General features: G+C 36.7%; 6 protein-coding genes and 1 long non-coding RNA gene across 8 annotated transcripts; 1 reads left to right on the forward strand and 6 right to left on the reverse strand.

The window, feature by feature from the left end:
• Positions 1–3: 3 nt before the first annotated feature.
• On the reverse strand, positions 4–3,773 carry LOC9323829 (protein STRUBBELIG-RECEPTOR FAMILY 5). Its single transcript, XM_021034778.1, has 15 exons — positions 3,592–3,773; positions 3,355–3,487; positions 3,186–3,257; positions 3,028–3,093; positions 2,884–2,955; positions 2,726–2,797; positions 2,570–2,641; positions 2,427–2,492; positions 2,276–2,341; positions 1,856–2,166; positions 1,526–1,791; positions 1,163–1,434; positions 953–1,073; positions 741–877; positions 4–406 (listed from the first exon to the last, which is right to left on the reverse strand). The coding sequence occupies exons 1-15, from the start codon at positions 3,674–3,676 to the stop codon at positions 118–120; spliced, it is 2,100 nt and encodes a 699-aa protein (XP_020890437.1). The 5' UTR covers positions 3,677–3,773; the 3' UTR covers positions 4–117.
• A 1,810-nt stretch (positions 3,774–5,583) lies between these two features.
• Positions 5,584–6,447, forward strand: LOC110230698. The gene is made up of 2 exons (XR_002333877.1): positions 5,584–6,124; positions 6,380–6,447. It is a non-coding gene; the product is annotated as an uncharacterized LOC110230698 (long non-coding RNA).
• LOC9325287 (shikimate O-hydroxycinnamoyltransferase) lies at positions 6,408–8,084 on the reverse strand. Its single transcript, XM_021034250.1, has 2 exons — positions 7,523–8,084; positions 6,408–7,439 (listed from the first exon to the last, which is right to left on the reverse strand). The coding sequence occupies exons 1-2, from the start codon at positions 7,940–7,942 to the stop codon at positions 6,492–6,494; spliced, it is 1,368 nt and encodes a 455-aa protein (XP_020889909.1). The 5' UTR covers positions 7,943–8,084; the 3' UTR covers positions 6,408–6,491.
• Positions 8,085–11,551: 3,467 nt separating this feature from the next.
• LOC110231055 lies at positions 11,552–12,582 on the reverse strand. The gene is made up of 3 exons (XM_021035797.1): positions 12,032–12,582; positions 11,877–11,921; positions 11,552–11,805 (listed from the first exon to the last, which is right to left on the reverse strand). The coding sequence occupies exons 1-3, from the start codon at positions 12,460–12,462 to the stop codon at positions 11,748–11,750; spliced, it is 534 nt and encodes a 177-aa protein (XP_020891456.1). The 5' UTR covers positions 12,463–12,582; the 3' UTR covers positions 11,552–11,747.
• A 64-nt stretch (positions 12,583–12,646) lies between these two features.
• On the reverse strand, positions 12,647–20,930 carry LOC9325288 (histone acetyltransferase HAC1). The gene is made up of 18 exons (XM_021035796.1): positions 20,640–20,930; positions 20,059–20,397; positions 19,794–19,908; positions 19,421–19,682; positions 18,851–19,339; positions 18,590–18,732; positions 16,876–18,474; positions 16,355–16,651; positions 15,972–16,250; positions 15,679–15,807; positions 15,365–15,565; positions 15,123–15,265; positions 14,717–15,029; positions 14,469–14,608; positions 14,219–14,297; positions 13,740–14,132; positions 13,410–13,627; positions 12,647–13,315 (listed from the first exon to the last, which is right to left on the reverse strand). The coding sequence occupies exons 2-18, from the start codon at positions 20,259–20,261 to the stop codon at positions 13,201–13,203; spliced, it is 5,118 nt and encodes a 1,705-aa protein (XP_020891455.1). The 5' UTR covers positions 20,262–20,397; positions 20,640–20,930; the 3' UTR covers positions 12,647–13,200.
• A 276-nt stretch (positions 20,931–21,206) lies between these two features.
• LOC9325289 (NADH dehydrogenase [ubiquinone] iron-sulfur protein 8-A, mitochondrial) lies at positions 21,207–23,249 on the reverse strand. Its single transcript, XM_002889180.2, has 8 exons — positions 23,107–23,249; positions 22,743–22,821; positions 22,580–22,633; positions 22,378–22,469; positions 22,180–22,293; positions 21,769–21,836; positions 21,577–21,688; positions 21,207–21,498 (listed from the first exon to the last, which is right to left on the reverse strand). Exons 1-8 carry the CDS (start codon positions 23,158–23,160, stop codon positions 21,403–21,405), a joined length of 669 nt encoding a protein of 222 aa, XP_002889226.1. The 5' UTR covers positions 23,161–23,249; the 3' UTR covers positions 21,207–21,402.
• A 1,192-nt stretch (positions 23,250–24,441) lies between these two features.
• Positions 24,442–27,984, reverse strand: LOC9325290. 2 transcript variants are annotated; one of them, XM_021035947.1, is made up of 12 exons: positions 27,349–27,984; positions 27,128–27,257; positions 26,935–27,037; positions 26,545–26,674; positions 26,352–26,420; positions 26,089–26,127; positions 25,908–25,988; positions 25,767–25,814; positions 25,515–25,565; positions 25,351–25,419; positions 24,961–25,212; positions 24,442–24,863 (listed from the first exon to the last, which is right to left on the reverse strand). In XM_021035947.1, the coding sequence occupies exons 1-12, from the start codon at positions 27,502–27,504 to the stop codon at positions 24,633–24,635; spliced, it is 1,359 nt and encodes a 452-aa protein (XP_020891606.1). In that variant the 5' UTR covers positions 27,505–27,984; the 3' UTR covers positions 24,442–24,632. The 2 variants fall into 2 exon arrangements, with proteins under 2 accessions (XP_020891606.1, XP_020891607.1); XM_021035948.1 differs by having other exon boundaries at positions 26,352–26,417; positions 27,349–27,983.
• Between the last annotated feature and the right edge of the window lie 13 nt (positions 27,985–27,997).

Raw genomic sequence — 27,997 nt, forward strand, 5'->3', positions numbered from 1 at the left:
TAATTTTACTTTTTAAAAAATCAGATGGATGTTTATCCAGCGAAGGAATACACCAAAAATGAAAAGATGAACACAAAAATATTTAAATAATTGTCACTACTTTTCTCCATAACTACTCTAGTAATCATATTCGTCGTGGGCTCGATAAGACGATGAAAGATCATCTTTAAGCTTCATACTTGACCGTTGAACCATCCGTACAAGCGCCTCCACAACTTCCGACATCGGTGGTCGGAACTCTGGTTCCACCTGTACACATAATGCGATAATGTCGGCGAATCTTGACAATGATTTTGGTGGGTAAAGTCCGTGCAAAGCTGGATCCGCTATATTCGACAATGCATCAATGTCGTGAAGTTGTGGTGTCGCCCACCGTACCAACGATCTCTCCGGCCTTGGCTTCTCTCTGTTTATATTACAAGCGAACAGAAAAACCAATTTTTCTTAAGGGAAAAAAAAAGTACATTTTCAGTATTCAACACGGAATCGATAGCTCAACCTAATTGTTAACCTATTCTAGTCTACGATAAGAAAAATCTATGAACCGAAATATCCAGGATTTGTTTAGTTACCAAAATTTAGAGATTGAGAACCTTACCTTAACCTATAGTAATTACAAGTAAACAAAGTAGTAATTAACCTAGCCTACTATAAATATAGCAAAGATTTGTTATGTTAAATCTCACATAGTCTAAAAATGAGATTCTGTTTAAGATGAATGATCATCAAATGGAACTAACCCGTCAAATGGAACTCGACCGGTGAGAAGCTCTAACATGACGACGCCAAAGCTGTAGACGTCACTCTTTGGTGTATAAGCAGAAGGGTTCTTGGCTTCTGGTGCATTGTATCCTTCCCCTAGGTTTTGACTCGTTCTCTGTCACACCGTGTAGAAACATTAATTCTCATAAACTCAATCTAAATTTCTACAAAATGAAAAAATAATGCCCACAAGATAGAATTTTGAGAGGCCGTAATCTGAGAGACGAGGGTTGAGATCCGCGTCTAGCAAAATGTTAGAAGATTTGATGTTCTTATGCATCACAGACGGCGAACATGCCTCATGCAGGTACCTACACAAATTCAACAATTATTATACAAAAGAAAAATTAGTTAATAAAAGAGCGTTTGCGTTTTGATATTTTTCGATTCAAGAACATACTCGACTGCTCGAGCGGTTCCCAAGGCGATTCTGACTCTTGTGTTCCAAGTTAAGGGTTTACTGAAGCAATCTGACAAATGAAGGAACTCATGGAGTGAGCCATTCCTGAAGTATTCGTAGACTAACATGTTGTGACCTTGCTCTGAGCAATAGCCTACGAGCTCTGCTATATTTTGATGCCTAATCTTCGAGACGCTCATTACAATCGGCGTTATTCCTTCTGATTTACCCGAATCAAACAGCGTCGAATCGATCTTCTTAACCGCTAATGTCTGAATCATAGAAATAATATTTATCAGATAGATAGTGTGGTTTATAGTTATTGGTTTGTTACTAGTGAAACACTTTAGATAAGGGGATTACGCGGCCATCGGAATACTTGGCTCTGTAAACACGTCCGATTGAGCCTTCACCGAGTAGATTTCCAGGTGAGAAATTGGCTGTCGCGCTTTGCAAATCAGAGAGCTCGAATTCCACAGTGGAACGAGTCGAAGTGGTTCGTTTCGCGTTGAGCTTGTTTGCGAATTCGGTATCGGTGAAAGACATCACACGCGACGAAACAGAATGTTTTAGTCCCTTTGATCCTATTCTATGGATATTTTCATCATCCGAATCTCCAGATTTCCCATCTACCATACAAGCTCATGATTATCAGTTACTTGCAAAACAAGATATTTTGAAATGTGCGTATACCTTTGTAATCGTTGCCGAAATCGACACGAAGCTCTTGCGCTGATCCATGCGAGGTAATAGATTTGAACTTTGGAGTGTGATGACTGTTGTCTTCGTCGATGAAATGAGGTGAGAGAGATGATTTTTTCTTGGACACGAGCGCAATTAAAACAGCGATCAACACAAGAACTCCTAAACATGCTCCAGCGATCATCATTCCGTTCCCGGCGGTTACACCTCCTCCATCTTTAGAACCCGAAGATTTTCGGCCATATTTAACACCCGGTGGTGGTGGTGGTGCAGTTTCAGTTGACCAGTCGTTACCTCCAGTCCTTAATAAAAGGAAAAAGAGAGAGAAAACAGGGGAAATCATTTAATATCCTCTGTTTTTCTTTCATGTTGAAACTGTTACTTGTATAGAAAGCAAACCGTGTCACTTACAGTAAACTGTCTATGTCCTTAAGCTCATTAGGGATCCATCCTTCAAACTGGTTGTCTTCAACGTTCCTGCAATCACATAATAAGAAAAGGAATGTTTTTGAGTTTTCTGAATTGTGCCGTTGCAACCTAATTAGAGGTTTTTGTTGCTTACAAGTCATCAATGGCAAGGTTCCTCAGAACGTTTATGTCGCCTGTGAATCGATTTTCCTGCAAGTGTCTTGCACAATAACAAGACAAGATCCAATTTAGAATTCGAAAAAAAACTTAAATAACGATTTGTTTCTTATTCCTTACAGTTTTTTGAGGCTTGTGAGATTAGCAAAACTCTGAGGTAATTTCCCAGAGAGTTGATTCAACGATAAGTCCCTGCATACATAAATTTGGGTGTGTAATTTAATGATTTTTTTAAAAAAGTTCCTGTTAAAATAACATAACTGGAATTGTACCTACAGAGTTACGAGTTTTGACAGTTTCTGAAACATATCTGGTAGTTCTCCATTGAGCTTGTTTTGTCCAAGATTACTGCATTTCATATATATAAATTAAGTGATCATAAACCCTAATTAACACCAAAGACATGCTTCATTAATTTCTTTGGTTTCACTCACATGCTTTGGAGACTTTTCATTTGAGATAACGAGTAGGGCACGTTTCCATCGAGTTCGTTTTCAGAAAAGTCTCTGTATCAATTAGCAGATTACCATTTATTTCTTGCATAATAAGTAATCAAAAAAACAAATGTAGGAACTTACAGATTGACAATGTTGGGTGGGAGTTGATAAGGTATGTTTCCTTTGAGATTGTTTTTGCTGAGATCACTGTACTATCACCAGATTCAAAAACCAAAACTGTTATTCTCTGATTACAAGTTTAACTAATTTAAACGAGACTACTAAATGAGGATTCTCACAAAGTTGTGAGAGATTTGAGGTTGCTTAGTAGATAACCGAGAGATCCACTTAGCTCAAAGCCGGATAACTGTCTGTCGGAACGAAAAGAAGAAGAAACCAGATAACTTGTAACACAAGTAAGTTTTTGAAACTAGGGTTCGTAGTTAAATTAGGGTAATGATTATATACAATTCGGTGACCGAAGAGCCTTTGCATTTGACGCCTTCCCAAGAACCGTCGCAGGGATCACCTCCGTTAGGTTTCCAGCCTTTGAGTTTGGACGGCGAATTTAAGCTCGTGAACATTACGTTCAACCCGGAGACTGCCAAAACTTTTCTGATTAATTTCACAATCGGTTTGTTTGATCAATTAATCACATTTCAAAACTGCTCCTTTAATTGAAATTCAAGCCGTAAATGTATTTACCTTCTTGGTTATCGGTTTTTGCTTGAACTAAAGTGACAATAATAGCCAGAGAGACGATCAAGAGGCTTACGAGCTTCTGCGTCATCTTGATTTGCAAGAAAGATAGAAAAAGGGATTTAGGGTTTTCAGGGTTAGGGTTATGCTTTCTGGTTTGCTTCACGGACAAGACGACGAGGGTTTGAGAGAATGTGATTGAATTTAGGGATAGAGATATTTTTGAGGTTTGGTTCAGGGACAATAAATGACCACTCACGACCATTAATTGTTTACTAATTTTTGATTTACGAAAGATGCGCAATGACGGTGAAAATGCGTGTGTGTTTAAAATTTTCAATCAATCAATTATTAAGAATTTTTTTTGTAAATTTGTGGAAGTATTTAACTTGGGCTTATCTCAGTGATAGGCTTATGTGTACTCCATATAGCCCACACAAATCCACTTGCACGCTTAATGTGAGCCTCCTAAAAATTCTTAAAAACTCGAAGACATTTTTTTTTTTTTTCTGAATTGAAGACATTGGAATATACCATAATGTTTTTTCTTCAAGTTAATACACACCTCCTTCAAATATAAAGTTTATTATTGAATCGAAATACTATTTTTATAAACTTTCATTGCAGTAGAAATTTGGACATTTTTTATTTTATACTTCTTGATAATAAGAAGATAGTTTGTGAAAAATTTGAAACAATTTTTTTAACAGTAAAAGAGTTTCAAAAACGAAAACATTCTATTAATCGAATCATGCCATAAGATATCTTTAGTATGTTAACTTTGCTAAGAATTATCGGTTTATTACATTAATTTTATTAATAAAAGAATTACTTAAGTTTTAGTTAATAAATAATACTCCACATAAATTGTTTCCGATAATAAATTTTAGAAAAGATATTTTGTTGGTTGACCAAAAAAAGGTTTTGTCAAAAAAAAAAGACAAAAAAGGACATTTAGTTGTTAAGAATGACTTTGACTCTATTCGAAAACCAAATATTTCTAATCTTCCCCAACGACATTAAAAATTTTAGTCACTTTACTTTACTACGCAAATTCTTCCACGTTGACAAATGACAAGTATCCTTAAAACTCCCATTGAAGTTTTAAGCCTACAGTATCTATATTATAATATTTTCGTGGACGTCTCGACATCTTATATTTGTGTTTAAAAATACAGTTTTGTTTTTATATGCCAATTAATATAAGTTTATGTTTAAAAAAAATCACAGATTTTGATAAAAACGAAAATTTTGATAATGTTTGTGTGTGTTTATTTAGTTTCTGGTCGTATATTTTGTTTATAATGTATATGTTTAAAATTACAAATACTTGAAAAAAAAAAAGTACAAATATTATATAATCTGCTCTTTTCATGAACGTTGGGAAACAAATTGTTTATACAGTTGTGACAAAAGCAGTGACCACGTCACCGTTTTTACCACTAGTATATAGAAAGAAGGAAATACTTATCTTAGTTTTTTTGTTTGACGGCACTTATTTTAGTTAAAACATTAAATTTATATTAGTAGAGGTGGGTCTAGGTTTAGTAGTTAAATCTGCTTAATATAATTTTTGGGTAATATACAACAACTAGGAAGATGAACAACCACTTTGTGGATAATTAAAACTATAAATAGCTATCAGTGTTATCAATTACAGTCAGAGTAGTCTTGACTAAACCTTAAAGGGTACAACCACACGAGAACCAAGCTCTAGTTAGCTAGTAACATCTATAGTCAATACTATATATCAACTTACATCACAAAGACACAAACAACTTTTTTAAGTAATCAATAATTAAAAAAAAAAAAAAGTAATCAATTATTAATTCATATATCATAATGTTTACATATATGATTTCTCTCGTAAATATACATAAATATTGGATATGAACAGAATGTATTTAACAATAACAACATGCTTTTTTCTTAAATTGGAATTATTTTGTGATAATACGTAAATTGCAAGTAGCAAATAGAAGAATCTACAATAAACACTTGACGGATAAGTGACGAGTATTTTTTAATAAACTTGTGAAAGAGAGTTTTGATGGTCAATATAATGGAACATTTAAAATGCTGGTCAATTTAATGGAGGTTGGTTTTATCAGCGTTGGCGGCTAGACGAATTTTGGTAGTGCACGCGATCAAACTAATGACACCAAATGCGTGTAGTCGAGGTATCATGATAGTACTATACATGTGTCAGAATGTGATTTTCATATATTGAAGGAGAGGAGGCAAACTTAATTAATCTGATGACTGACAAGAACATACCTAGCTAGCATTGTATTTTGTATTAGTATTGTTGTTGTGTCATCATCCATATTAAATCTAGTTTGCTTGTATCTATATGTTGTTGGCAAATTAAAAGAAACAAGAAGTCGAATAATTAATAATGTATTAGATTAAGCAACGTTAATTATAAAGTAATCGAACATCATAGAGCTATGATTTGATTATATCTTGACAGATGGTACATATTTTTCGGTTGCATCAACTTGTAATGAATTCAACAATTCAAATACGAAGACGGAACGTAGCCACTCAGATCCACTATGGTCCGCTGGCTCGTACTCAGCTTGAACCACCATTTTTTTTTGTAAAACCGGGCCTTGTGGCCTAGTGGTAAAGGGGTCACAGCTGTGACTTCCGCCACCAGGGTTCGAGGCACGGTCACTGGCAGATTTACATAGGGGAATTGCCAGCCTCGTGGGATTAGTCTTTGGGCCTAGGAAGCCTTTGGGAGACCCGCGGTTATTCAAAAAAAAAAAAAAAAATACGAAGACGGAAGACCCAATGCAAACATAATATCACATAAAATGAAAAAAAAAAAAAAAAAAAACCAATTAACCGGAGAAATTAAACACACGAATTATACGCATTAAGTAAGAATTAGGGTTTTTTCAAATCTTGAGATAATCATTGTCAATAGGTTTAAGCACATGAGAAGCCTCTTCCTCAATGAACTTCAACTGTCCTTTCGTAAGGAGCAAGTAAACCATCCAATCTCCATCTTCCACTGCGCTCGGCATTGGCATAACGTATCCGGCGCTGCCTCCCCATGGGAAATGGTAAGTTCCGAAAACTGGTGAGCCCCACCCGAAATCCACTTGGGTCACCGGAAAACTTCTCCCAGAAGAAACCACAAACGCGGGTCCATTGTCGGATCCGTCGCCGTAGATTCTTGAAACCGCGGGTGTTGGACGGCGAGTCTCAACCCAATCGATCAAATTCAAGAAATGTTCTTTGGTTACTGATCTCTCCAAGAATCTGTGAACCTCTTCAGTCACCCAAGACAGTGGTTTGCTGATCAAGTCATCGATTCTCTGCCCACCAAATGGGATTGAGAGAACGTTTCCGAAGTAAGTCTTGTTTTCTTGCTCCATAAGTCTCCTCCTTCCGTCCACGACGATCCCGAGTTTCGAGGTCTTGCTTGGGACTGGATCTTTTGCAGCGTGTTCTGCCACGAGCTTCCACAGAAACGCGCTAAACGATTCGAGTTTCGTCCTTTTACTGTTCTTTGAGCTGCTGGCTAGAGTTTGGAGTTCTTCTAATGCATCCGCTTTGATGTAATAGATGCGGCTCGCAAGGAGATTTTCTGGATTGGTGGTTTCTTGTGGAGGGGGCAAGGACGTGACAGGCATAAAAATCTGGTCTATAGATGAATCCACGATCAATGGTCGTCGTGGGTTTAGCAAAGATCTTCGGAAAGATGGTACACAAGAGATTGGTCCATCGGATCGTGCGATCTCGGCCCAAGATAAGAGGAACATGTTCATGGAATACGCGTCCGCTACACGATGATCAAATGTGCAGCCAACAACTATGCTCCCACATTTCAGTTGAGTCACCTGTCCACAAAATTAAACAAAAACCGAGTTATATATACATGTTGTTGTAGTGAACTATTGTTGTCTTCAGCTGAAACTGTTACCTGTATCGCTATGACTCCATGTTTCTTGATGGGGACTAGCTTGGCAATACTTTCATCAGGATCATACAGGTTAAGCTCTCGGAGCTCCACGTCAGCACCGGCTTCCACGAAATCTACGCCACGATTGTTGCAGAGAATCTCCGGTTCTCCGGTAGGATTGGTGACGACCTCACCGGCAAAGGCGTAGTAGGAGACGAGAGTCTCTGCCAAAGCCGTCTTGAGGGTTTCATGAGCCACTGTGTTGGTAATGTTAAGTGGTTTCTTGTAGCAGAAGCAAACGTTAACGTCGAGAGGAGGAAGGAGGAGGTCGAGGTTCGAGAGAGGGAGCCAGTGGTCCTGGAGAGGAAGAGCCGCCGTGATGACTTGCTTCCTAGTGGTGGTCATGTGGAAGCCACGTGCTTGCTCCGCCGCTTCTCCCATTTGGTTGTTGTTTTCGGAGGAGAATGAAGAATGTTTGTGTGGTGTGGGTTGTTGGAAGATGCTGTCAAGAAGAGAATTTATAACAGAGTTTAGGAGTAATTTAGGTGAAACTTTCAAACATTTCACTGATTTATTAATTTGAAAGAAAAACAAAAACTAATATTTATAAAAAAACGCTTGCTGTTTAGATTAAAAAGGTTAACTATTCACATTGTAATTAACTTGATGTGTTAGCGATCTATTGATTGATTTATCTTCTATTCATTTGTACTTAAATTTATAGTAAAAAATAAAAAATAAATCAATGATATTATCGAAAGCCATCGACAATTTAGTATCAATCATTCATTAGTTTTGACTTTTTTAAGAGCTGTTTTTCAACCAATCAATAGTTTCTCTTCTCAATATATTGTCAACCAAAAAAATTCAGTGTTTTTTCTAGTATTTTTACAATAACCAAAAAAAGAAAAACATATTTAATATAAATGACCAATATCTTATGTAAAATAATTAGAAGGACTCTGTTTAGAAAGGTATAACTAAAATGACTTACATGTTTTGTAAAACAACCCGATTTTTATTTTATATTAACGAAATTTCCATTTTATTTTAACTTTACAAAAATTAATCACAAATATTAATTAATCAAAAGCATATCAAAACTTTTGGATTTCCCCTCACTTTTCTTTTCTCTCTTCTTCTCTGTAGAGCAAAACCCTAAAAAGAGAAAGAAAAAAAATCTTGATTTGCTTTCTCCAGTGAGCGTGTCTTCGAATTGGATCTCTAATTTTTTTTTTTTTTTTTTTTTTTTGTAATAACTCTTTAGAGTAAGTTCTATGATATAAATTTATTGTAGGTTAGTAAATCTCTTCTCTTTTTTTGGAAAAATTGACTAGTAAACTCATTTACTATAGAAGTTAAAGAAGTCAAATTTCTCTTTACTAGTAAGTCCCAATTATATGATTTTCTATGTGAATTAAGGTTGGACGACGCGTGATAGTCTTTTTTTCTTTTCCGTGCATCGACCACACTAAATACTTTTCATCTATTAAAAACAAAATTGTTTGTTTCTCACACACTGTCACTTTTCAATTCACGCATACTTAGAACTTCTATGAAATATATTTTATTATTATGATCTAATATAATTCACTTATTCAACTATATATTTTATATCTCAATAATTTAAATTCGTTGATCCACCACTATGTATATAATATATTGGATTGAATTATCCTAATCTAAATGCTATATATATTTCCACGTTCCAACTGACTGCTTCTATGGTGGTTGCATTGTGTCTATCATAATTCTATATATTCTAATTTTAATTAAGTCGTCTATACCATAAAGTTGTGTGTATCAATGTATGTCAACAAAGGATAATATTATGTGTTAGTGAATAGTTAACTTGGTCTAGTCTAGACGATGACCCTTTTTCTAATAATGGGCAAACGATGACCATTTCTTTGTAAATAAATATACGAATAAAAGGAAATATTATGATACATTAAACAACAACATATTTATTAACTACGCATTGTACGTTAATAATTATGATCATTAGATCATATAAACACCTCGAATTGTTTGGTGGCAAGTGGCAACTGGCAAGTTGTCAACAGAGATTCACAGGAAACTAGACGTGTAGATATTTTCTGAAAATGCTAATTAATTAACATAAGAATAACACGAAAAAAGGGGAAAGGAGCCTAATGTCATGTGACGTTAATTCGGACGTGATCTCGACGTATTGTGGTTAATTAGTTAATGCCTTGAATAATATAAATCAAGGCATTAACGTGACGTGATCACCGGAAAATCACTCTATTGGTCCGAAAAAAAAAACTAAATTAGTACTCTTAAATTGGTACTGTTTCCTAACACGTCATTTAGAATCTGATAGATTAATAGATAGAAGACCAAGAAATTGTAACAAATGATCATGGTCGTGGATGACATGTCTATGAATTTATCTGTTTTTAGATACGCAGCATTCATATCAAAGTGAGTCCATAATAAAACTATATCATCATTAATGGAGTGAAACATCCAAATTCTAAAATAAAAAAGACTAGCTCTTTATTGATTCATAGTAGTGTTTTTGTAACGAAACCAAAAAACATCATATATTGTTTTCCCATTTTTTGATCAGTTGGTCAAATTGGTTGAACCGTAGATTATTTAATAAAAAACTTGGCCAAATAACATTTATTTTAAACTTAAGTTGCAAAGTAGCATTTATTTTAATTAAACTTAAGTTACAAACCACTAGCATTTATCTTAGTCTTAGAAAACCAACAATTTTTCTTCGGAAAAAATTATTAGTTTACTTATTATCGGTAAATGTATACGAGTACAAAACTGTCGTGTACAGTAAGAATGCGATCTTCTAATTAAGACATAAAAGTGCTAGTATTGGTCCCATGTTCTTAAAATCTCCGTCTAACTCGATTATTTCCCGCTTAATCACTATGCCTACCATATCCGCCTCGATTAATGACTAATCTCCTAAAAAAATCAGTTACCCGATTACTCTCCGCCTAATCCGATTACTTGCCGCCTAATCCGATTACTCCCCGCCTAATCTTACATATTCCAATTATTTTCAGATTCCAAGTATATAAAAAAAACTTTTTATTTTTGTTATTCAATCATTTGAATTGAGATTTGTGATGTTTTACAATAACTTATGTTCAAATTTTAATAAAAATCATAAATTTTTAATAAAAATCATAAAAATTTATCTCAAAAATATATTTTTATATATTTACTGCAATTTTGAAAACAATATTAGATTAATATATTTTGAAAATATTAAAATAATCCTAAAATTAATCCCCGATTAATATCCGATTTTAATCCGATTAATCGTTAAGCCCATATCGAACGTCCGACTAGCGCCGAACGATTTTTCAAACAAGACGTATTAGTTCGTGCAGAAAAAGAATCATTAATAAAGTCGATAATTATAAATTAATATGTTGAGAAAAGAAATGAAAAAGATATATTCAAGGGGCTTTTGCAAAAATGCCACTTTTCAAAAATACCCCTTTTTTAAAACCTTATAAAAAATGCTCTTAAAAATATAAGATTTACCCAAATATGTATGTAATATTATTAAAATATACACAAACTACATTTCTATGTATCTAAAATCTTATAAATACTTTATAAATACCTTATAAATGCATTTTAAATATCTTTATAAACCTTTAAAATATCTTGTAAAACATTTGAAAACCCTTAAAAATCCTTTAAAATAACTTGTAAAACCTTTAAAAACACCTTGTAAAACCTTATAAATACTTGGATCGAGTCTTCAAGTAGTAGTTACAATCCATAAGTATCTTATAAACCTAATAAAACTTTATAAAAATTTCAGATTTAAAAAGAGGCATTTTTGAAAATAGACATTTAAAAGATGCATTTTTAAAAAGAGGCACACCAAAAAGGATATTTTTAACAATTTCCCTATATTCAAACGGGAAGAAAAAACACGCTGGTCTTGGTCTACGATAGTATGTTAGTTAGCTCATTAGTTTAACGTTGGGCCAAAATACCACCTATTGGGCCTTGATTTATCAATTAGATAATTAAAAAAAAAACTTATAAAGCCCAACGTGTTTTGCCGCGTCACGAAGAAACAAGACACAGTCACTTGGATTCGATCGATATGCCAACCAAATCTCTGAAACCTGTGTATCGTTTATTCTGAGACTATATATCATCGTGTTTGAATCTTCTTTATAAAAAAAAAAAAAAATCATTCTGAATCAGTTATTTTTGTTTCTCCTCTGTTTCTTCAGGGACCATAGTCACCATCTCCGATCAAATTGCAAATATCGGAACATTCCACTAAGCTACAATTACAAACAAAGAATCAGCTTCAAGAATAAGAAAGCAACAACCTTTTAATCTATTATTATGTTACCAGTAATTACGGCTACGAAATCCTTGCTTGAATACCACTAATGGCCTATAAATTACAAGAGAGAAAACATCAGTGATGAAGAATGAGAGAGAGAGAGAGAGAGAGAGAGAGAGAGAGAGAGAGAGAGAGAGAGAGAGAGAGAGGGAGAGAGATACCTTCTGATATTGATCGGTCCTTCTCCGTCTCCGCTGCGAATGCAAGTGTTGACGCATTTGACTGTACATTTCTCTGCGTTTTTGGATTTTGGTCGTTGAATCCTCTGTTTCTTACAGTCTTCGCCTGACAGCGTTTGCGGTATGTTCGATAACGTTTCTCCGTCTTGCGGCGGCGGCGGAGGAAGCTCTGCAGAAGCTACAGACACAGCAGCCATCATAACCGCCGCCGCCGCTATGGTCCCGATCGTCGCCGTGGATATACGAACCGCCGCTGATCTAGTAGCCAAGCGGCTCTGACACTGATAAGATCGACCACCTCTCTTGTATAACAAATTCGTGCGATAGAGAGAAGAAGAAGACGGACAATGTATTATCATATTACTTTTTTTACTGGTTTTCTCATTAAGATTCTTCTCTCTGTCTTGTTTCATCAAGAAAATGCAAGACTCTTATCTTGTTTGGTCACGTGTCAGTTTCTGGTGGCTTGGAATTTAGATACTTCTCTAACTCCACGAATCTCCTGCTTACGTGGCATTAAGATTCGTCTCCTCCTCTCGAAACCTTTCCTCAATTATCACAGTAACTCCAATCAAAAACATGCGCCTTTAAAAAATCTAATCGAAGAACTAAATTATTTATGATTGAAAGTGTGAATACAATTTTCAAAATAAAAGAGAGTGGAAGAGAATCTAAAGACGACTAGTCTCTCTCTATCTTACTATGCTTACAAAAGAAAACCACGTTAACGTATTTTACACTTGCCACTCCCAAATCAGAAGTGGCAATTTTACAAAAATACAATAAATTACCAAAAAAAAGTGAGAGCAAGTGTGTGCGTGTGTATGTATAGAAATCAGAAGGTCACCCATAATCAAACCTGAATCTCTGATCTGCGAAGAAGTCTGGCTTTGCTCTTTTTCTTCTTCTTCTTCAAACTGATAAATCTTCTTTGGTTTTAAGCTCGCGTGTTATTCCCTGACCCGTGACTGTTAATTACGAACCTACGCTAGTTTCACAATCAGTCTCTCTCTAACTGGCTCTTCTTCTCCTCCTTCCACCAAAATGCGTATGAAGATTTTTGGCTCTACATCTTTGTTGTTTGTTACCTTCGGCACAAGGATGAAGGTTTTTGCAACTTGAATTGATTTTTCTAAATGTACAACTTTCTATTAACCTGAGCCCCCAGCGACTTCTGCAGCTCTTTGTCTCATCATTTCCATTACAGCTGCTCTTCGCCGTGAATCTGATTGCTGCTGTAATCTTCTCAGATGTTCCTTCAGGTCCCTGAACAGAGTGAGAGAGATGTTCATTAATGATCATCATCACGAAATCACATGGACCAATAACTGTTTGATGTAATTTCATGAGGTATGTTTACCTGCAACGAGGTACATGGCACTCGGATTCCTTGCAGGCCCGAGCATGGAGTTGCAGGAGATACCACATTTTCTTGCATAGAACACACCCTCCCGAAGCGCGTACTTTGCACTGTATACCATGTCGGAACAGCCCCTTCACTTTCCGGCAATTAGGATATTGACAATGTGGCGAACGACATTGTGATGCATGTACCAGAAGATCAAGCATTTTCCTAAGCTGCAAATCCAAAAGAAGAAAAAAAAAAAAAAGTTATTATTTTCATAGAAATTTCAGGACCAAGAGAGAAGCACCAACAGCTTTAGAAAGGAACATTGTAATAATATTATACCTGCAAGACTCGCAACTGCCTTGCTTCTTTGTTTTGAGCATTTTGATCAGCTAAAGATGGATGATTAGTCAACTTGTGAGGATGATTAACTCCACCATCTCTACTGTAACAGGAATTGCACACATCGTAGTCTGGACATACTTCACAGCGCCAGCCTTGACCAGTTTCAATGTCAAGATGACACGCATTGCAGGTTGTGACAAAGGCAGGAGCGGTTGGGTTATGTAGATGATAAAGGACCATCATGGACGAATGTTTTGCCCGCCTCAACGTGTCATACTGATAATGGTTCCCTTGACAAAGACTCAGAAATGCTTGCCTAGTGTCGAAAAACTCGCTTTCGAGTATTTCATCTTTATCTCTCGTATCTGCAGGAATATCCATAATCTCAACCTGCGATATCAATACCACCAACATTCACAAAACTGACAATAGACAAAGCTAAAGGACACTATCCTCAACAAGAAAATGTAACTCACGGGATACAACGCATGTTTATCCTTAAAATTAACAGGATGCCTTTCCCTGTCTTCACGTCTCTGCTCAGCCTCGTAACACCTAAAAAGAAGGATTAACATTTTAGATTCCAAGAGGAACTTAATCAGTAACAAGGAGACATAGCCCATCCAACAGATGTATCTGTCGAGATTTCTACATAATCTTATGTGCAATACAACAAAGAAGGGATTATATAATCAAAGAGCAAGAAGACAAAGAAAGAATTCTTACTTGTCACATATCTGGAAGTGTTTGCACTGGCTGCAGACCCAACGATTACCAGATACCATCAGTATGCAGCAATGAGTGCAAGAAGGCTGCAAGTGGACCATGATAAAGTCCTCCTTCATCGGGTGAATGGTCTCACCGAGCTAGGAATAGGTAAAACAGGTGAATATGGTTAACAAGAAAAACAAAACAAAACAAATGAGAAAAAAATATATACAACAAGGAGGCAATATGCATAACGAAAATATTACTTTATGCATTAGCAGCAGATCCTTGGACGCATTCCCAGATAGATCAGTCTGACCAGAAGCTTTTAAAGCCCTTTTGGTAATGGTTTTCTTGAGCATTCCTTTCTTATTTCCCTTTCTTCCATCTTCTTCTTGACTCATTTGGTATATAAGATCCTCCGCTGCACCTGGCCAGTAGTCACCATCAAAATACGGGAGCCTAGCTGCTGTAACCTTAGCTCTACATTCACCAGTTTGCATAAAAAAATGGTCATATAGATTTATAGTTTCTGCAACAATGCCCTCCTTTGAAGCTTTTCTCAACATTGCTAAGTACCTACGAATAAACAACATGGGCAGTTGGATGATGTAAATGACTTTTTCATATGAAAATTTACGAAGTTCATCCCAAAAAGGTAAATGAACTGACCACTCTCGTAGTTTATCAGATTTTGGCGTCTTCTGAATTTCTGGATGACAATATAAGATATAGTCCTCGCCCTTCAGCGGCGGACAAGCCCATATGTAGCAGCTCGTGAAACCACGCAACTTACAGTATTCTAGGTAGCCGATCTATAAACAGGATCAAATTATGCTCTTAGATCCTCCATACAGTATAGAAAGAAAAAAGCACAGATATTGGTTAGAAGGTTTCAGAAGACCAGCACTTACCAGAATTTCGTGGTAAACAAAAGTACGCAGAGCTTCTCCGTTATAAGATCTAACCTCGGGTCTGAAGTACTTGACTGAATCCAAATACGAGAGATATACTCGGCGTTGATTGGGAAATGCGCATTCAGAACCGAATTCTTGGACGTACATCCCAAATAAGCATACTTCTACACCTTCAATCTTTTGAAACAACAGAACTACCTGGAAAAATAAAAAGGCATGGAGAGTGAGAAGGATAATTCTAAGAGAGGAATTCCGGAAAATAACACATATATGCAGGAAATACAGTAACAATGCGCCTTGATCATTCTTACCTTGGACTTGTATGCAAATTCTGTTGGGTAACTATCCTCCCGAAAAATTTCAAGAAATCGAGGTTTGACTTCCAGCTTCTTGTCAACAGATGAAACAACTCTAATCACAAGGGACTCGGCAGTGGGAATCTGTCCGTATCAAGTCAAAGAAAAAACAATGTCAGCTTCAATTTACTGTTTCTAACAAAGAATCACTAGAGCAAACAAATAGAAAAAAAAAAAAAAAAAAAGAGCTTACAGATGTGAAAATAAATGAAAGACATAAACCTTAACAAACTCCACCATTAAATTACCTCATCATAACTTTTTCCTTGAGCCCTGGCTCTCTCTGTTCTTTCCTGCTTCAGCCTCTTAAACAACCGCTGCTCTATATGGTCACTGAGAATTGTTCTCGGTAGGTCTTTAGCTCCAAGAACAGCACTCTGAGGTAAAGGCTTCCTCTTACTTTCCTCCACTTCTGCTATAAAGCAATATGGGCAGGTATACTCAGCCTGCCCTCCGTCATTCCTTCGCCCATTAAATAAAGCACATATCTGATGCTGCCACGCCTCACATTTATCACATTGAACCCACTGCAAAAATCATACAGAGAAACGAAATATAGCATGAAGTAAAAAACCATACAAAGATGGGAAAACAAACACAAAACAAGTCTACAGAGTGGATAGCCTTTTACCCATTCTTCAGTCTCTTCATCATTTTTCTTTTTCTCGAGTCTTGCCTTAGGTATAGGCGTCCCTTCGGCGAGTATATTGTCCCCACGGGATTCATTATAACATGGAATACAAAAGTAATGACGAGTGTCACCAGCTCCTACGGTGTAATACATAGCATTTCTCTTGATGCGAGCACCACAAGGGGTACAATAAATAGGTGGTGGCTCAAAGGTAAGCTTCTCCACTGCACATAGTTGGCAGGAATTCTCACTCATTGAATGCTCCATTGCCTGATTCTTTTCAGCTTTGGCTTTACTCTGCAAGCACATGAAAAACAACAGATGTACATAAATCAAATAATTATTTAGAATAAATATGGAAAAATATGTTTAAGGCAATAGCTCTATCAAGCCTCAAACTGCAGATGAGTCATCTAGTACATGTAAAACAGGAAAACTAATCAAACAAGCTGCATATAAAGAGATTACTACTAATTAATCACATTATTGTGCAAACATCAAAAGTTACAAAAATCACAAACCTGGCCAACCCACTGACGGAGACCACGGATATGTTCTCTCACTTGTTCAGGAGTGAACAATTCAGTTAATGAAACACCCTTTATCTCTGGTTTTCCAGATTTTGATGTATGTTCAGTAGACTCTGCCAGATTTTCTTTCTTAAGTGATTCAGGTTCTTTCTCCACTTTGGTATTCTCTAGCCTAGGTGAGACATCAGACAAATCTTGTTTATCAGGTTGACTGACAGGCCTTTGCTTGGGAATATTTTCAGTAATTCCAATTTTTGTCTCTTTGAATCCGGGTCGTGTCTGGACAGAAACATCAGAAACCTCAGCTTTCACTTCAAAATACTTTGAAGGTGCACGTACGTCACTGTGCTTATGATCTTTTCTTTCAACGTACTGAGATGATTGTGCTTCTGTTACGGAAACAACTGAGCTCTTACTGCTTTCTGTCTCAACATCCACAGGTTGAGAAGACTGCTCCACCTTCAACCGTTTTAATGAAGGTTGCAAATGATCTGAAATAGCAGCACCAGGCGAAGCACAAGATATTGCTCCAGCGGAGGTCTGTACAGTATCACTTGATATTCCTCCACCATTCACTGACCTGGCTGCATCGGTTTCATTTTTTAAACGAGCAAGGGACCGTGCATTTGCCTGTTGCTGTAGGTAGGCCTTCACAGGAATACAGACAGGGCAGTTAGATTCCTTACAATTTCGATGGTGATTAATCAACGTCTTTGTGGGGCGGCAACGAGGATATGAACATTGAGGTGCAGCACAACTGTCCATGTGTTTCCAAAGCTTCTGAACCGTAACACAATTTCGGTCGGGACACTTCCCTTCAGGCGCTTTGCAGTTGCGAGAATGGCGTAGAAAGAGGAGCCATTTCTGTTGATTTCTGAATCTCGGATCCCGGTTTCCGTTTCCATATCTACAAGTGGTAGTAGTAGGATTTTGGGGATTAAGGGATTCTGATGTAGTGGAGACACGATTTTGACCTATGATGGAGCCTCCAGACATATTATTGGGCTGAGCTTCATCCGTTCCAGACATTCTTTGACGGAAATCCTCCTGGATGTGCCGTTCGTTCGACATACTATTAGACATTTGAGTATGTTCCTGTGACTGAGATTGCCAGTGACCATGCATCCCAGATTCTGTTTTCACTCCAACAGAGAGGTTGCTAAAACCGTTGATAGAGTCTGAAGCCATACTCTGCGGGTGCAACATCTGCTGTATCTGTTGGCTATTTTGAGGAACTGATGTGCACATATCACTCTGACTAGTGACAGGGAGAATCTGAGAACCTCCATGACGGTCTTCTGCATTGTTCTGGTATTGATTCTGAAACTGAGAAAGCTGAAATTGCTCAGGAGTTTGGGAGTGGATAGACTCGCTAGGGTTCTCCATTCCAGGTTCATGTTTAACGTGAGTAACCATGTCAGAAGCCACGTTATTTTGCCCAAAAGCATCGTGACTTATAAATCTCTGTTGCTGCTGGCTTTGCTGCTTCAATTGCTGTTGATGAAGAAACTGCTGCTGCTGTTGGTGAAATTGATTAGGTTGTTGCTGAAACCGATTAGGCTGTTGCTGAAACTGCGGCTGTTGATGTGGCTGCAAAAAAATGTACTAAAGAAGATTACAAATCTGTATTCTCATATTGAAAAATAGATTGATGTTTCAATGGTGCACTTTGCTGCATGCTAAGTGAATTCCACTGATTGCTTACCAAAGAAGAGCTACTTCTAGACACAGACTGGAAACTTGCTGTATTGGCATTCTGAGTATTTGTCATCATCCCAACAGATGTTACAGCACCATACAAATTTCCCGATCCGAATGGGTCAGAGTTGTTTGTGCCATATCCTTCACCTGAAACGGTAAAATAACATTAAAATTAAAAAATTCTGATGGATAGACACAACGAAAAGAGGTTAGAAACCATATGAAACAAAACAAGCAGAAAAGAGATGGGAAATAAAGACTTTACCCTGCATTCCTGAACGCTGAAGGTTATCATAAGCCTGCTGTGAATTTCTGGTAGGATTAGAGTACGATGTACCTGAATCTACGCTTTTTGCATTCATTCCAACACCACCATTTATGGAGCTGTTAGACACATTAGACATTTTTTGTTGCATTCCAGGTCTAAGGCCAACACCCATTTGACTTCCATGGTTTTGCAGCATACGACTATTTTGGCCACCAATATCTTGCCTCAGTTGCTGTTGCTGTTGCTGCTGCTGCTGAGTCTGAGGTACCATCATGGGAGCAGCAGAAAATCCACCATTATTGTTGGAAGCTTCAACACTCAAGTAAGACTGGCCATTATTGCTGTTGTTATTTGTACTACTGTTGACAAATCCAGGGGTAGGCATCATCTGGCCAGTATTTCTCTGGGAGCTCATGGATGACATGTTCCCTCCAGAACCAAGACCAAAGTTACTCGATGAATGCTGGTATCCATTAGATAGGTTACCTGCAAAGAGAAGTAAGGGTGTTCAGAAAAAATATGTGCAGACAATTTTATGGCCGTAATTTATAGTTGTAGTGAAAGAACCTCCGAGCATGCCACCAGGATTTAGCAGGTTTCCAGTGTTCATAGCACTAGTTGTGATGTTATTACTTCCAGCCATTGTAGCATCTACTGAGGAAGTAATCATCAAATTAGGATTCCCCCCACTGTGTTGTAATCCTGGAGTAGGTATCATTGTTCCAACCGAAGAAGAATTAGCGTGTCGCTGATTGTAGTTATTTAACTGCCTGCCTTTGATTAGACTTGCCAGCCGAGGTTCAAGGGTTGACTGGTTCACGTAATCTTCCTACAATTCAAAGAAATATTTCAAGTAAGAAAATTAGCCAACAAGCTGGATCTAGTGGCAACATTTAAATACCAATAGCATGCCTATCCTTTTCTTAAGTAGATTAAATACCTTTGTGTTAGCAATTTTAAACAGCCCCTCTTCTAAGCGTCTAGCAACATCCATATATTTTGCTTTTGATGCTTCATCAGCTGGAGATGGTTGTTTTTGCTGTAAGATATTGAAACTGAAAAGAAAGAACAGAAATACACGGATTTGATTAGCGATAAAGTGGGAGAGATTCCATCCAATCGAAAATAAATAGCTGTATAACAAGAGCAAGAAAATGGTGGGAAGACACCAAAAGTCTAAAGCTTGAAGAAAAGCAAAGGCTTACATCCTGATTCGCATGGCCTGCCGAAGTTTCAAGATGTCATTGTCAACGGGAGAAACACGTGAAGGTCCTAAACCAGCACCAGCAGGAGCTGCACCACCACCAACTAAATTCTGCATTTGGGAGTTCCCATTTTGCTGGGACATGGTCCCTTGGTTTGGAACCTGGCCAGATATCTGTCCCGACATGTGAGCCTGAACATTCATAGTTATCTCTTCAGTCTCCGTCGCCTTGTCCTAGTTCTTCTGGTAACTAACAGTAACAAACAGTGCATAACTTTCCTCTCCTCCAGAAGTCAACGTATCCAAATTTCATCTCCTGATTAGAGCACCTTAGACTGTCCTGCGAAATAACTTGGAATAATCAGAGTACTGAAATTGACACAATTAATCTCAATCCAGTGGGATAGTATTGGTATCAAGAAACTGAGATCAGCTAAGGAAGTAATTAAACCCCAAGGAATTACCAAAATTGAACAAAAAGATAAACCCTAAAAATTCACCCCCAAATTTTGAATTGACACACAAAGGAGTAAAATTTGGCAGGAAAGAGCAGAACCCAGAGAGAAGTTCACGGAGACCAACCGGTTGCTAGTGATTTTACGATGATTGGATTCTGCACAATGGAAACAAAGTCGGTGAACAGCCGATGCGGCACGTGTGAACTCAAACCAAAAGCGAGGTTAGAAATTAGGATCAAGCAGGTCAACAAATCCCTGAAAGAAGACGGATAATCAAAAGCGAACGAATTCAGGTTTTCCCTAATCGGGGGATTTTTCTGGGCTCGTCGAATTGGGGATTTTTCTTTGGACTCGCTCGATTTGGGGATTTTGATTTTTTTTTCTTTCCTTTCTAGGGATTCGTTGTTTTTCTAAAATAGTAACCCAAAAAAAAATACACATTAAAATATTAATTTTGTTGTCTGAATACGATAATTGGCGCAACCAAAAGGCAAATAAATGAAAATTTCGACCAGCATTATGTTTAGATCGGACAGATTAGGATAAACTACCCATATGATGATCCTGTCCGTCCGCCGTCAAAAAAACAGACTTGATCTTGTCCGTTCGATCAAATATTTCTTAATTTACAGCTTTACCCTTATAGTTTACGGAGTTTATCTGTTTTTGTCTTTGACCAAATTAAATGCTCTTTCTCCAAACCGAAAACACTTAAACCGGAACTCATTGAACCGAAAATCAAACTCAGCTCGGTTACAAACAATTCAATTACACAGCACAAAAGAGTTTTTCACACGCATATGATCTCATCTTTATTTCTAACAGAAGCAACGACAATGTTTTCCCGGGAAAAAAAACTTGAAGCAAAGACTGTGTTGTATAATGGTTCAGCGGTAGAGACTCTCCGACCTCAGATTCTCAGCGATCTCAGTCTCCCATCGATCTCCATTCTCAAGAAGCTTTTCTTTGTCATAGAGAAGTTCCTATAAAAGGGAATATAACAAAAAGTTCAATAAGCATGCCTCAAAATTTGTTAGATCTAGAAAATGTGATAAACAGACCTCGTGTGTCTCAGTTGCGAATTCAAAGTTAGGTCCTTCGACGATTGCATCAACGGGGCAAGCTTCTTGGCAGAAACCACAGTAGATGCATTTTGTCATGTCGATATCATACCTGTACGACAGCTTAAATCATCATGAGAGGGTAAAAAGGAAAGCATATGGTTGATAAATGAGAACTAAAGGGATTATGACCTAGTGGTTCTGCGGCTTCCATCTTCCCTCTCCTCTGCCTCTATTGTGATTGCTTGAGCTGGACATACCTGATGAAAAAGGCAAGTATCTCTCACAAGAATCACATTCCGAGGTGAACATTTTACACTTTCAACAGATCATTTCATCAGAACTCTAGCGACTCAACAGTAGATCTTACTCATACTCAAATAATTTTCCTAATTACTAGGATGCTGAATTCTGTATGCATCGACCTATGATCCTGAGCTATGGCCCATATCAGAACAACCAGTTTTACACAGCATAATGGATTAACAACCTTGTTCAATAGATGCATGCGTACCCATTGTCCTGAGATGGCTTACACAAGAGCTTTGATAACAACGAGAACATTAAATTAAATTAAGGATTCATATAGATCTCAAAACTCACAGCTTCACAGAGTTTGCAGGCAATGCAGCGTTCTTCCCCGGTAGGATATCTGCGAAGAGCATGTTCACCACGGAAGCGAGGGCTCAGTGGACCCTTCTCAAATGGATAATTGATCTGCATACAAAGTAAAGTAGAGCTTCAGTAACATAGAGATTTCTTTCAATCTAAGTTTGGAAGACTGGGAAAGATGTCACTCACAGTAACTTTGGGATCAAAGAAGTACTTGAGGGTCAGCGACAAACCGCGGACCATTTCAGTGAGAAAGAGGGTGTTTATGCTCCGTTCAAAGACTAAAAATTGCAAAATATCAGGAATCCCTAATACTCGGAGAAGAAAGAAGCACGAGAAAAGAAGAAAGGAGAACAATAAAAAAAGTGTCTAGATCATATATAAGGGGTACCAGTATTCCAGTCCTTGGAGATTTCCTTAGAAAGTTGCTCTGCTTCTTCATCATCTGAATATTAGATAGGCAAACCATAATTCATATATGAATCAGAATCGTCGTAATACAAGTTGGAAAGGGGGGTAGATTCACCAAGGAAACAAGAGCAGAAAATGTATACCTTTGTTGCTGCCATAAGATATACCACGGGACTGCAGTCTAGAAAGATGAGAACCCTGCAAAGCTTGCCCTGACAAAACCTATCAATGTCGAGAAGTAATAAATAAGAGAGGTCTCCATAACATACACACCATAGCAAGCTAATGAACAAAAAACAAAAAAAAACGCTTGCTTTTATAACACAGGAATTAAAGATAATCGACATTCGAAGAATAAGGAAACCATAAGAAAAACGAAGATTGAACCATGATCATATCTCCCTACATGAATTCATCGATCAGCTATATAAAATCTTCTTAAAACTCCCAAAACTGCATTCTAGGCATTCAGAAAGTAAAGGACACAAGAGCGAAAGAGATTCATACGAGATGTCGAGCACGGAGAGTATTCAGTGACCTGCGAGCCAAAATCGATGCCATTGATTTGATTTAGGGTCCTCCCTTCCTTCCTTCTTCACTGCGATTGATGACCAAAACTGAATCGTCCGATGATTTTTTTTTGTTCAATTGAGCCCTAAAATTCTATTTTGTCCTGAGTTAAAGATATTATTACAATTTGGTCCCTGGTACAATAGTTACTGGTTTTCTAAACGGTCGACAGAACCGGATTTTATAAATCTACTATACATTTTTGCAACACTTTTTGGGGTTCCTATTCGGGTCAAATTTTGTTTAATTTTGATCCAGAAATCTTCAATCGGATCTTTCCTTATTTTTGACAAAATTAAAAAACGAAAATTAATCAATAAAATCTAAAAAATATATATTTTCTCAACTAATTACTATACCTAAACTCTTTATTTATGGCATATTCTCTACAATTTTTATAGATATAGAAATCAAATATGATTATTTAATGCTAATATAACAAATTTGAACTAATTTCCTAAAACCTCTCTACCTAATTAAAACATAAATATATGATTCTCATTTCACTTTTATATGATCTTATATTTATATTATTTTGAACTATTATAAAATATATATACTTAATAAAAAAATTCGATTTTTTCTGCATATGCTATGATTCAAATTTTTTAAAACGGACATATTACTCAATCGATGAAGAAAAAAGTATGTGTACAATCTATATTAACATTTTTGAAAAACAAATTTGCGCGTTTAATCAGGTCGTATTTTTTTTTTACTCTGACCCGGAATTGAGTCATTCAAATATTTTCTTAATTTCTACAATTATCTAAAACGGGACAATATACCACGGTGAAATCTTAAAATTAACAAATCGAAATACAATTATTTAGTATTTTAATATACATTTTAAAAATATTTTTACGGGTTGGTCTAAAAACACACACTAATTTGAAAAATATATATATATATATATATATATATATATTATAGAAACTATTTGAAAGCAAACTTTTAAATTGACTCGAATTATATGTCTTTTAAATAAAAGTGTTATTAAAAGAAATAACAAAATGATGTTTAATTTTATGGGACATGATTATATGGTGGGACGGGTCGGATTTGGATTGATATTAATACGGGATAATATATCACGGGTGAAATCCTGGGATTAACAAATCAAAATACAATTATACAATTTTAAACACAAAACAAAACAAATACAACTTAAAATTTTCATTTTTAGTTACAACGCATGTAACTCGCAATGTACAACAAAAAATATTATATACAACAAATTCATCAATTTATAAAAAGACAAAAAAAATCAAATAATTAATCCGCGGTTTACCGCGGGTAACAATCTAGTTTACTAGATTATTCCCTTAACCGAAAAATAACAGATTACACAAACAATATCCAGAGTAAATGAGTACAAAGTGCTAAAACTTTTTTTTAGCAGAGAATCGTTATTGCATTCACTTTTTCGCAAACTCTTTACAAACAAAGATTTGTGAAATATCTCAATTGAAGTTGGTAGATCGGTGATTTGGCGCAATGTAATAAGAGTTTCCGCAATTAATGTGAGATTGCATCAAAGGATTCCATCTATCGAATATTATTCGGCCACCACGCCCAATCCTCCCCTGAAACCGACTTGGCGATGAATCCGGTGCTGGAGGAACAATCCCTGCAGCTGCCAGTTTATCGGGAACCAGCGGTTTTGTGAACAGCATGACTGGTTCATTAGGATCCTAAGGAGATCAAAGAACAAAACCATTACAGGTTTGCTTAAGTGATTGATTATAGTAACTAGAAAGAGAGAGCAGGTGTTGTAAGAGAAGATTTTACCAGTCTGTGAAGCCATCCGTGCTGCGACTGTCGTCTTCTAACTTCTTGTTTCATGCCTCCGGGTTGAGATGCATTCAGATTTAAGTTGGTGTAACGAGAATTAGGGATAACAGCAGGTCTTGTGCGTACACGGGTACTGGTGTGATCATCTGAGTCCATCAGTTCATCATCGCTTGAGCCAAATTTGTATGATGTTGTAGTGGGTGGAAATCCAGGCAGAGCCAAGCTATCTTCCAAGAGCTCTGTTTCATGCTGCAAAAAAAAATCCGATCTATTTATGATAGATAATAACTTTTATGAAATCAAACCCATAGATGAAGTTTTAGACCCGGAAAGGCGATAAAAAGACAGCATATTTAACAGAGTTTTAGAGGAAGTAGTAGTAAGTACCCTGTATTGGAGTTGGATTCTCTGAAGGCTAACCTCACTGTCCATGACATCCCTCTTCTTCTCTTCTCTCTACGGAATGGGTAACATCAAATTAGCAACTTTGGAGAAATGAAATGGAGTTATATACAAGTCATATAAACTCTAAAAACTGTTATAAAGAACACCTTAATGAGAGCCTCCAGAATGGTCTGTGCTTGCCCTAGGTTGCGTCTAACCTGATAATAATATATCCCGTGTATTTAGAATCCAATAGAAAATCTTAAAGAACCCCTAACAGATAATTTACAGGCAAAAATAAAACAATGTTATCCAGAAAGAAACTAAAAGAAGGCATTGTAAACGTAAATTGCTCAGATTTCATGAAATTAATACTGGTCCCACAAAGAAACATAAAGAGATTCAGGTGCCTTGCTCACCTGGCGAAGCTTTTCAAATGACTGCACATTGTTTTCTCTCCTCTGCATCTGAAGAAGAAGTACAGCCTTATCAGTATTTTTCTTTCTCCAGTTGGATTTGAATAGAAAAAATATCACAAACGCATATAAAAGACAGCCTACCCTTCGTGTGTGGAGTCTGTGAACTTTCTCCCTTGGCCTAAACACATTATAGGGATTGGTGTCATTAACCGGTGGGGGAGGCTGTTCCAAACAATGAAGCAAAACATTAACTAAATAATCGAGGTAAGATGTCTTCCCAACATAGGCCTTGATCGTTTCAGATGGAAATAAGAATACAAACCTGTAAGCGCCGCAAGATAGGCTTCTGCCATCTTTTGCGCTAAGTTCACATATAAAAATAAAAAACGAAACATATGCATTAGTATTATCAGCCAAAGGTACTCCGTATGTGGAACTGCTTTGTCATTCACAAGGTTTATGCATAGGTTTCAAGAACCAATAATCTGTTAAACCATCTGTATCTCATCCTGTCAAATAAGATCATTAACCTATGCAACCTGTATCCAGAAAACTTGTAACAATCACATAAGTTTAGTCTCAAACCTTTTCTTTCCAGTAGTTGAAGATCGCCTGGAAGATTCCATAATTAATGGACAGTAAATGCAGTGCCTGCAATAAGAAGACAAATATATTCATCGAAATGTTCTGTACTGACTTCTAAAATGAGTGTAGACTTTTAGAACAAGAGATATGATAATCCAAAAGAATATGGAACACAATAAAAGTAAAGGTATACATCAGCAGCAGCAGCAGCATCAAACTGCAAAAGCACAGGAACCGGAGAACCGAGAGTAGGTGTAATAACTCCAGCTCTTTCCCGCGTCTTGTGATCCAACACCTCTAGTTTAAAAATAACGCTCTCAAGCCTGTATCAAACAATTTAACACATTTGCTCATCAAAATGATTGATTCTTCTTTTGGAATTTCTTTCAATAAGAGTTTGGATTTAGCAATTTTAGCAGAATCCAATTTCTAGTGAATAGGGCAAACTAATTCAGCTACAAGACAAAACTAAAATATCAGCATGATGCAGCTACAAGATAACAGAAAAATACTGATGATGATGAATTGATGGTGATAAAATCTAAGAAGAGAACAATAATGATAGTTGGATTGGCTACTTTACTTTTCAGGTGGAAGTTCCTTCTTATCCTTATCAAACTCATAAAGCCAGTCTTCATCCTCATTGTCAAGATCATACTCCACAAATTCTCCAAGCTCAGACCGAGCTGCATAACAAACAAACTTATAGTCTCCACATAACAAAGAAACAACCTTCATAGCCAAGAATACAAAATAAAAGCAGTGGTAATTGTTACCTCCTCTTGCTCGTAGATAAGAAGCAGGCTGACCAAAAGTAGGAGAATAATCCCTTTCATATGTATCCACAATAACAAATTGAGGTGTTGGTATTTCTGAAGCCGGTTTCTTGCTTGGCACTGGAGCCACCTGATAATGATAATGATAATGCAAGTAACAATGGTTAAAATGATTGAGAATTCCAAGTTAGAAGAAAGGGACAAAAAAAATGGAAAGTCACCTCATTGTCAACCTCGACGGAAGCTATACGAAGCAACTGAGAATTTCTAGTGGTAGAAGTTGGTGTCTCATCGTCTTCAAAGTCTTTAAACGATTTTAAAATGGGAAGCTTCTTATGAATGTCCAATGGCCGTGGCCGGAAAGAGAGCCTACTCATATCACCTTCTTCCTCACTATTCTACTTACAAGTGTGTACATATACAGATGATATAGATAGATATCTATATATATATATATAGCTCAAATAACTCAGAATCCCAAAACTCGAAAAAAACGTTTACACGAAGAGAAAACAAAACAGAGAGAATAGACCAAAACAGTAAAGCAATCGACCACGAATTTTAGGGTTAGGGTTTTTACTTTGAATCCAGATGGAACGAGATAAAAAAAAAAAATCAAATTCAATACCCAAAATTTCCAAACCTCTATCACTCTTCGTCGTAAAATTCCAGATTCTAGGGGTTTTTTTTCCCTCTGCCGGGCAAAATTGCGGCGGCTACCCAAAAAGGAAACTCTTTCGTGATTAACCCAGAAGGTCAAAATCGAAGCTTTGAAGGAAATTAAAAAACAAAAAAAATTAATGGAGGTCGACGTGTTTGATTCGTCACTAACATACAAGGAGGGAAAACTTTAGTAAATTCGGGTTCGAT

Source organism: Arabidopsis lyrata (genome assembly GCF_000004255.2).
Source record: "Arabidopsis lyrata subsp. lyrata unplaced genomic scaffold ARALYscaffold_2, whole genome shotgun sequence".
NCBI lineage: Eukaryota > Viridiplantae > Streptophyta > Magnoliopsida > Brassicales > Brassicaceae > Arabidopsis > Arabidopsis lyrata.